Source organism: Bubalus bubalis, chromosome 18 (assembly GCF_019923935.1).
Source record: "Bubalus bubalis isolate 160015118507 breed Murrah chromosome 18, NDDB_SH_1, whole genome shotgun sequence".
NCBI classification, from domain to species: Eukaryota; Metazoa; Chordata; class Mammalia; order Artiodactyla; family Bovidae; genus Bubalus; species Bubalus bubalis.
This window is the reverse complement of record NC_059174.1, coordinates 55,436,264-55,445,077: the sequence shown is the minus strand read 5'-3', so window position 1 is coordinate 55,445,077 and position 8,814 is coordinate 55,436,264. Positions and strand designations below refer to the sequence as shown.

Below are 8,814 nucleotides of genomic sequence, written 5' to 3'. Positions count from 1 at the left end.
TGAGGCCCCGGCACTGGATTTTATTGCCTCCCTGGCAGAGAAGAGACATCCTTTGGGTAGGTGCTGGGGGCAAGTTCAGGGCACCCAGGGGTGTGTTTCTCCGTTGTGTGGGATGAGGCTCAGATTTGGAGCTGGGGGGTTAGTGGAGGCCTTTGGAGGCTGAGCCTGATGTCGGGGGACTTGGTCTGGGCTGGGAGACTCTGCCAGTGAGAAAGGGGTGATCCCTCATCTCATCATTTGGGCCTGTGAGCCCCTTTGGGGAGCTGGGAGGGGCTGCGGTGTCTCAGGGAGAGAAGTTGACCCAGTGGTGAGTCCGTGGAGCGCCCAGGGGCAGGGGGACGCTGAGGTCGGTGTCCACCTCCTGCAGGGCCGGACAGGTGGGGCCCTGGCCACTGGGGCGCCCCAGGTCAGCCCGTGGGACGACGAGGCGGCAGTGGGCTCATGGGGCTCAGAGCTCGTCGTGGTGCCGTGTCAGATCCTCGCCGTAGTTGGTGGCCTGGCTGCCCACGAACATGTTCCAGTTGCCCAGGATCTCAGCCTTGCTCAGACGCCCGTCCTGAGGGGGTCAGAGGTCAGGGGACTGGCAATGGACCCCATCTGGGAGGCTCCTCCCTGAAACTAAGGATGGCCTCCCGATCGCCATCGCCCTCTCTCTGAGTCCCTGTCCCCCCCCTCTTCTCCCTCCCCATCTCAAACTCTCTGTCCCTCTTCCTTTCTGCAAACAAGAACCCCAAAGCCCCAGGCCTGAGTCTTGGTCATTTTTGCGCATCCCACAGCGCCCGCCCACCCACCTGCAGCCGACCCCGTCCGCGCACCTTGTCCGTGTCGCTCTCATGCAGTAAGTGGTTGGCCTCCACCAGGGGCTGGTCCTGGGCGGGGGGCAGCACCCAGTGGCCCACCTCACTCCCGTCCAGCTTCCCATCCTTGTTCAGATCCCGGAAGTCCCGGAACTGCTCCCGCTCGGTCTGCACCCAGGCCGGCTCCTCCTCCCCCGGCTCCGCCGTGTACAGGTCAGCTGGGATGGAGGAGTCAGGGCGAGAGGGGGTGACATCAGGGGTGGTTCCCAGGACCTCCCAGCCTGGTTCTGACATTTCCGGATCCTGGGCCTTTCCCTGTCCTTTGCCTTAATTTCCTCTTCTGTTTAAATCCGATTAGGAAAAAACCTGATTTACAGGTGATCCCTTATGCATGCATGCTATGAGTGCTAAGTTGCTTCAGTCGTACCGACTCTTTGAGACCCCATGGACTGTAGCCCACCAGGTTCCTCTGTCCATGGGGTTCTCCAGGCAAGAATACTGGAGTGGGTTGCCATTCCCTTCTCCAGTGATCCCTATGCTACACTTGAAACTGACTTCACTGATGGATTGGTCATTTGATTGATTGAATCATCCATCCACTTGGTTGATACACCCGTGACACAAGAGTGTGCACTGCTTGGCACATGGTAGGTGCTCATGTGGGGGAGGAATGTGAAGGAGGAATGAGTGAAAATTTTTATAGGTGATCTTCTGAAGCTACACTATGAACAGCTCACCACATCCAGAACATCCCTCAAGATTCTAGGAGCCCCTCCTTTGTGGCAATCATTTGTAAATGTTTGCAAAACCCTTCACCCCAAGGGCCCACAGATAGATCCGGAAGACATTACAAACAGACAAATCTTTTTTTATACCAGACACAAAGCCACCATAATCAGGACAGAATGCTTTCTTCTCCTCAGGGTTTGAACCAGGGAGCTGTCTTAGAGATGTCATCAAAGATGGAGCAAGCAGGGGAAAAAATAATGGAGCAGGTGCTGGGCACACAATTACCCAGTTAACCTTCAGGCTTTTCTTTTTTCCTGCCACACCTCACAGCTTGCAGAATCTTAGCTCCCCAACCATGAACTGAACCTGTGGCCATGGAAGTGAAAGCGCCCAGTCCTAACCACTGTACCCCCAGAGAAGTCCCAGTCATCATTTCTTATGGGAAATGATGACCACAGTAACTGGAAGTTACATAGGGTTCTTTTTTTTTTTTTTTTCTTGGAATTGTGGTAAAAAGCCGACAACCTAAGATTCACCATTAGTGACACTTAGCACATTCTCAGTGTGCAGTCGCCCCCTCCCTCTAGTTCCAGAACGTCTTCATTTCCCCAAAAGACACCTGTGCCCATTCGGGAGTTACTCCCTATTCCTCCCTCCCTCCAGCCCCCTGGAAACCGATTATCTGGTTTCTATCACAATGGATTTTCCTACTGTAGACATTTCAGATAAATGGGATCATGTACGATGTGGCTTTTTATGTCTGCTTTCACAAGGCCTGATGTTCTCGAGGTTGATCCACATTGTTATATGGATGGTGCTTCATTCTTTTTTACAGCTGAACAGTATTCCATGGCCTGGCTGGATCCCCTCCTGTTTACCCATTCATCCGTTGATGGGCATTTGGGTTGACTATATATATAGCTCCTACATGGTAGGTGGTCTATTATCTCCATTTACAAGATGAGGAAACTGAGGTGCACGGTAGGTGCTTGATACATGCTTTTCTGGTCTGGCACACCAAAGGAAGTCAATAAATGTTTCCTGGGCCTGGCACACAGTGGGTGTTTGATCAAGATTTGCTGGAGGGCTTCCCTGGTGGCTCAGTGGTAAAGAATCCGCTCGCCAGTGCAGGAGTCATAGGTCTGATCCCCGATTTGGGAAGATCCCACATGCCCTGAGGAAACTAAGCCTGTGCACCGCATTTACTGAGCCTGAGCTCTAGAGCCTTTTTGACGCAGCTAGTGAAGCCCCCACGCCCTACAGCCTGTGCTCGATAATAAGAGAAGCCACCGCAATAGGAAGCTCATGCACCACAGCTAGAGAGTAGCCCCCACGCTCTCCGCAACTAGAGAAAAGTCTACACAGCCACGAAGACCCAGCACCGCCAAAAATAAATAGAAAAATACATAATTAAAAAAAAATGTGCCCAAACCCAGCAAGTATACATCATCGGTAAAAGGGCCCACAGGCCTGACCCACAGCTGATGCTCCGTGAGTGTTTGGGTGAATGGATTCAGGCAGCCTCCACTCCAGAGGGTCTTTGTTCTAACGGCTGATACGTATCAGCTGCTACCCGTGGCTGGGGAGAGGACAGGCGTCCTCAGGGGGAGAGTTGGGCCCACTCACCGATGTACTCCTCGACTTGCACGTAGCCGTCTTTGTTTCTGTCCAGATCCTCCAGGGTTTCCTGGGGAGAAAGAGGCATCGGGGCTGAGAAAATGCAGAAACAGAGGAAAGCAGTCAAACAGGACAAAATAATAGGAGTTTGGTCGTTAAGTTCCTCTTCAAGAGCTGTAGATAATATTCTGAGCCATAGAGACTTCCCTGGTGGTCGAGGGGCCAAGACTCTGCACTCTCAATGCAGGGGACCTGGGTTCGATCCCTGGATGGGGAACTAGATCCCACATGCTACAATCAAGAATTTGCATGAGGGTGTCCCTGGTGGCTCATCGGTAAAGAATCTGCCTGTCTAGAGCCCGGGAGCCCCAACAACTGAAGCCCACACACCCATGCTCCACAACAAGAGAAGCAATGAGAAGCCTGCTCACCACAACCAGACGTAGACCCTGCTCACCGCAACTAGAGAAAAGTCTACACAGCAATGAAGACCAGCACAGCCAAACATAAACATAATAAATTAATTTTAAAAAAAGAGTTTGCATGCCACAACTAAGACCCAGCGCAGCCCAACACATAAAAATAAATACTAAAAAAATATTCTGAGCAATATCCTTTGAGGTGTCTAATGTAATAAAGATACTGAAACCCCCACCAGGTGGAAAAGGTGGAAGAATTTAACTACCCCTAGCATGGGCAGGGGGACAGGGGAAATGTCTGGACTTTCCATTCAACTTTGCTATAAACCTAAAATGGCTCTAGAGATTAAAGTCTAGTGGAAAAAAAAAAGGGGGGAGAAGAGAAAAAAAAAATCCTGTCACTCTAGAATACAGACAGAGTTGGCAAAAAAAAAAATCATAAAGTAATAGAAGATGGGGGGCAAGCAGAAATGGCTTCAGAGTGGACACTCCATGTCTAGGGTTGGAATTTTCCTGGGATTCAGCTTTGACACAGTCTCCTCTAAGGCAGTTATGGAGGGGGGTGATTTTCTGAAGGTAGCCTGGGTGCTTGGATTCCAAATGTGAGCACAGAAAGGGGGAGGCCAGGGACTTCTCTGGTGGCCCAGTGGCCAAAAATCCATGCTCCCAATGCAGGGGACATGCATTCAATCCCTGGTCGGGGAATGGGATCCCACATACCACAACCAAGAGTTTTCAGGACACAACTAAAGATCCCATGTGCCACAACAAAGACCCAGTGCAGCCAAATAAATAAATAAATATTAAAAAAAGAAAAGAAAAGGAGAGGCCAGATTAGGAGTAATTAGACACTAGGGAGTGGAGGGTGGGCACTGGGGCCCACAAGGTAAATGCTGGGACGCAAGTCTTGGCGTCAGAAGCCTAGGTTCCGGGAAGGGAGGTAAGAAAAGCCGTATTCCTCAGGCCCCACTCACAGCAATCACAATGTCCCGCATGTGAGGGAACTCCTCGGGGTGCAAGAAGGCCGTCAGCTCCTCCCGAGTGGCCATTGAGTCCCCATCCTGGTCAGCCACCCGGAAACGCCGCTCGTCCCGAGCCAGCATCTTCTTGTAGGTCTCCGCATCCTCCACATCATGAAATTCTTCACCTGGGGAAGGAGGGGTCTTGGTGGACTGGGCTTTAAGATAGAGGGATCTAACTCAGGGGAATCACGGCAGGGAGACCTCCACCGATTAATAATAATTAACAGTAGCTACCTTGTAGTGAGACCTGATGATGTGCTAAACTCTTTATCTACAAAACTGCAATTCATTCTCCCAAGAAGCGAGTACAGTGAGTTATTTTGTTTGTCCTCACTTTATGAAGAAAACTGACTCTCAGAGAGAGGAAATCACTTGCCCAAGGTTATGCAGTCAGGAAGGATGGACTGTGAGTTGACACTGGCCCTCTGGGCCCTGAAGTCACACTCTGGTGCAGTTTACTGACTCAGCTTGCTGGGAACAGAGGAAGGGAAGAGCATTTTCAGCAAAGGAAATTGTATGTGCAGAGTACAGAGGTTTGCAGAGCATGGTGAGTTAAGGGGAACTGCAGAAGATCCATTTAGCTGGGACAGAAAATGCAGAAAATTGAAAGTGGAAGGTTGGCTGAGGTGGGGCTGATGTGGGGCTGAGGTTGGGTGAGCCTGAGGACCCTGGGGAGTCATGGGAGACTGTGAGCAAAGGAAGGTCAGGGTCAGCTCTGAGTGTGGAACGATCCCCCTGAGGGTATGTGAAGAAGTCTGGAGTGGGGTTAGGGTGAGGGTTCAGGTGCTAGGGGATAAGAGCCGTGTTGGGGCAGAGGGCTTGGGCCTGGTGATGAGAGGCAGGAATTCAGAGGCAGAGGCAGAGGAAATGGCTTTGGGGTTCTCAGGATGAGAGGTCAGAGGTCAAAGGTCAGACTGATAGGGCTCGGGCGGTTAGATGTCCCTGGTCAAGAAACTGAGGTCCCCAGTGGATGTCAGAATGAGAAACCAGAGATCAGGGATTGGGGGTGGTCCCTGGTCAAGGGTCAGAAGTCAAAGGTTAGGGATCTGTTTAACGTGTCTTGAGGTTCTCAGGATGAAGGTGTCACAAATGTCGGGGTCACGGTGTGTGAGGGGACCAGGGGTCGGTTCTCGCCGCGTACCCGGCTCATAGTGGCCGTAGGTGGCGTTGCGCAGCTCCTCCCAACCCACACGCCCGTCGCGGTCTGTGTCGTACGTGTTCCAGGCCGCACTCACTGAGTCCCGTATGTGCCGCTGCTGCGTGTGTGCAATCCACGAGCGGAGCTCGGCCAGCGACACCCAGCCATCCCCGTCCCCGGCGCGGTCCATGCGGTCCACGATGCGCCTGCGAGCCGGAGCGGGCGCACGTCAGTCTCGGACCCCGCCCACCCCGGGTCCCGCCTTCTTCTAGACACTGGAGACACAACCCCATATAGGACTGAAAATGCTGTCCCCGCCGGAAAACCGGGGGGAGGAGTCTGTCAATCGCAGGACCACTCCCACCTTAGGGCTCCGCCCTCTCAATCCAGGCTCCGCTCCCAGAGTCGATAACCTCTCTGCCGAGATGCAGCAAGCCTGTGGCTGGCGCTCTGCTCTACAACTCGCCGGCTTGGGGGAAGGACCCATGACAATCCAGGTCCAACCCTCCACTTTGGCCCCACCTCTCAACCCTGAGCGTGTTCCATCTCTCACTTGAAAGAGCTGGGAGGGGACGGAGGGCAGGGAGTCACACCGCGCCCATTGCCCGCAGATTCCTTGTCCCAAGATTCACTCTGAACTCTGACTGCCACGGCAACACGCGGTCCGGACCGCTCCCCGTCTCTGGCCCCGCCCCCTTCCCTGGCTCCGCCAATCTCCTGGCCCGCTAGCCCCTCTAGCTCCGCCCTCTTCCCCGCCCCCTCCCGGGCCGCGCGCGTCTATCTCAGGCCAATATCCCTGCAGTCCCGAGGTATGCTGCGACTCTCCCCTTGCGCCTGGTTTTTCCTAGCCGTTATCAGGCTTTGCCCTATGACTGTCACCCCCAACACGGCGGGCTCGGCCTTCACCCACTCCTCTCCGAGCTCCAGCCTAATCCTGCACACCTCCCTGTCTCAGGTCAAGCCCCTTTAAGCCACCACCTCATGCCCCTTCTCTCAGGCCACGCCTGTCGGTTCCCAAGTCCCATCCCTGGTAACGTCCCGTCATTGGGCTGTGTCCTCGCCCGACCGCTGACGGAGCCCTTCTTCCTGTCTCCATCCCAAAGCCCCTCGACCCAGTCCCCAGAATCCAATTTGAGATGGCCCTGCCTAGGTCGCTGACCCGTCCCTCCAGCGTTATGTTGTCTCTGCTCTGCTCCGGCTACCCAGAGGTTCGAGCTGTGGTTAAGAGCTCGGACTCGAGAGCCAGACATTAAGATTCAAATCCTGCTGCCTCTTCTTGCTGGCCGTGTGACTGTAGGCAAGTCATATAACCTCTCTGTGCCTTAGTTTCCCCCTCTGTAAAATGGGAATAAATAATAGAACATACCTCAGACTGAGGATGTTGGGATTAAATGAGTTAAGCCTGGTAAGCCCTTTGAACGGTGCTGGGCATTGTAGTAAGCGCGACCACAAACGCGTTAGCCTACTTCATCCAACTCCATCCATGCACAACATTCCAGTCAGCATAGCTGACCACTACGGCTATCTCCACCCTGAGTCGGGATACCCTGGTCTCTTATCTCCCACCTGGAAGACTGCAGTCCGTTCCTCAATGGGCTCTCTACTTCTTGCTCCCTATAGTCTGTTCCCTGCATGGCAACCAGAGGGATCCTGTTAAAACCGAAGTTGGCACCTCCTCCTTCAGAGCCATTCCATAGCTCTCATCTCACTGGGGCCCCAAAGGCCCTGCACAACCTGATCTCTCTCTTCTCTCTGCTACTACCTCCTACTTTCTCCCTCTGCTCACTGGGTTCCAGTCACATACACCTCTCCCTTTTTCAGATACACCAGGCACATCATTCCCCCTCCTGCCTCAAGGCCTTTGCACTTAGAGTTCCCTCTGCCTGAATGTTATTCCCCCATATACCCACGTGGCTCAAATATCACCTTCTCACTGAAGGCTCCCCTAAACTCCCTCTTGAAAATTACTATCCTCCTTCCCCTCCATCTCTCTCCTACCCCAGACGAGCTTGACTTTCCTCTGGAGTGAGTTGGTCGAATTCCTTGGCCACTTCTCGTCCCAGAAAAGCTTCATGATCATATTGGAAGTTCCCGTGAGCGTCATCATGAGGGGCTTCGCTCAGGGGGGCCGCGTGGTGCACCCTCCCCTGGCCATGAGGGCCGGCGTCAGGAGATGGCTTCCCCTGGGCTCCACGCCTGAGCAGCAACAGCAGCAGCAGAAGTGAGGGTGGCCACATCATCAGTCCCTGAGGAGTGGCAGAGGCTAGGAGTCAGGGTCACAGAGGAAAGGACAGAGAGGGGATGGGAGGGATAGGGACGGGGTGGGGCGGGGGGGGGGGGGTGGACCCAGGACAGGACAGAGAGCTGGTAGCTGGTTGCAAAGTTTGGGCCTCAAGAAGGGACAGGAAGGGGGAAAGGAAGACAGGATTCTCAGAGGTTAACCAGCTGTGGGGACCGAATCCTCTGAGGAAGTCCCAGAGAAGTACCCCCAAGAGGGTAGGATTCAAGCGGGAGACGTGGCGCACTTCCCACGCGTAGTTCAGGGCAGGGTCGTGGCCAGAGAGAAATCTTGCAGGTTCCCGGGCATCGCTTTCAGCCTGGTCCCCAATCCTCCACCCAAGCGGACCCAAACCGTCCTGCCTGGACAGGCCACCCGCCCCCGCCTCCCTTTACCGGGTCAGATAGCTTCACTTCGCTCTCTAAGTTCCACCCTGCTTTCTCCAAAAAGATGCCCAATTTGGCGGCTCACCAGTCAGGCCCCGCCTCCTGAAGTGCAGAGGCCCCGCCCCCCAACCAATGAGCGCTCTTGAGGGCCTCACGGGGCGGGGTCAAAGAGAGTAGGGCGGGCCAAGGGCTCCGCTCGCCACGTCCACAAAGGAAAGCGCGGCCCCGCGAGGCTCGGCCCCGCCCCTTCCCGGTGACGGCGAAGTGGGCAACTCCGGAATGACACGGCCGGGGGAACTACAACTCCCGGCAGGCATCGGGGCGCCCTGCCCGACCACCTCCAGTTGCTCTAGCTTCAAAGCCTCACGGGAGATGTATTTTTATCTCTTTCCCTTTGTCCGCAGGTTTTAGGAAGGGAACCTAGGAGC

At 54.4% G+C, this 8,814-nt stretch overlaps 1 protein-coding gene across 3 annotated transcripts; it reads right to left on the bottom strand.

The window, feature by feature from the left end:
• On the bottom strand, positions 1-8,506 carry RCN3 (reticulocalbin 3). Of its 3 annotated transcripts, none has more exons than XM_006080095.4 (7): positions 8,396-8,506; positions 7,721-7,968; positions 5,726-5,928; positions 4,537-4,709; positions 3,153-3,213; positions 816-1,015; positions 1-556 (listed from the first exon to the last, which is right to left on the bottom strand). In XM_006080095.4, exons 2-7 carry the CDS (start codon positions 7,960-7,962, stop codon positions 449-451), a joined length of 987 nt encoding a protein of 328 aa, XP_006080157.1. In that variant the 5' UTR covers positions 7,963-7,968; positions 8,396-8,506; the 3' UTR covers positions 1-448. The 3 variants fall into 3 exon arrangements, with proteins under 3 accessions (XP_006080157.1, XP_006080158.1, XP_044786813.1); XM_006080096.4 differs by lacking the exon at positions 8,396-8,506 and adding an exon at positions 8,248-8,389; XM_044930878.2 differs by lacking the exon at positions 8,396-8,506 and adding an exon at positions 8,209-8,328.
• Positions 8,507-8,814: the final 308 nt, after the last annotated feature.

Excerpts from the sequence above, each read along its gene's own strand:
- RCN3 (XM_006080095.4), bottom strand. The coding sequence starts at position 7,962 with ATGATGTGGCCACCCTCACTTCTGCTGCTGCTGTTGCTGCTCAGGCGT. Across the intron at positions 1,016-3,152 it reads GCAAGTCGAGGAGTACATCG|CTGACCTGTACACGGCGGAG; the intron begins GTGAGTGGGCCC and ends CCTCCATCCCAG. Across the intron at positions 557-815 it reads ATGAGAGCGACACGGACAAG|GACGGGCGTCTGAGCAAGGC; the intron begins GTGCGCGGACGG and ends TGACCCCCTCAG.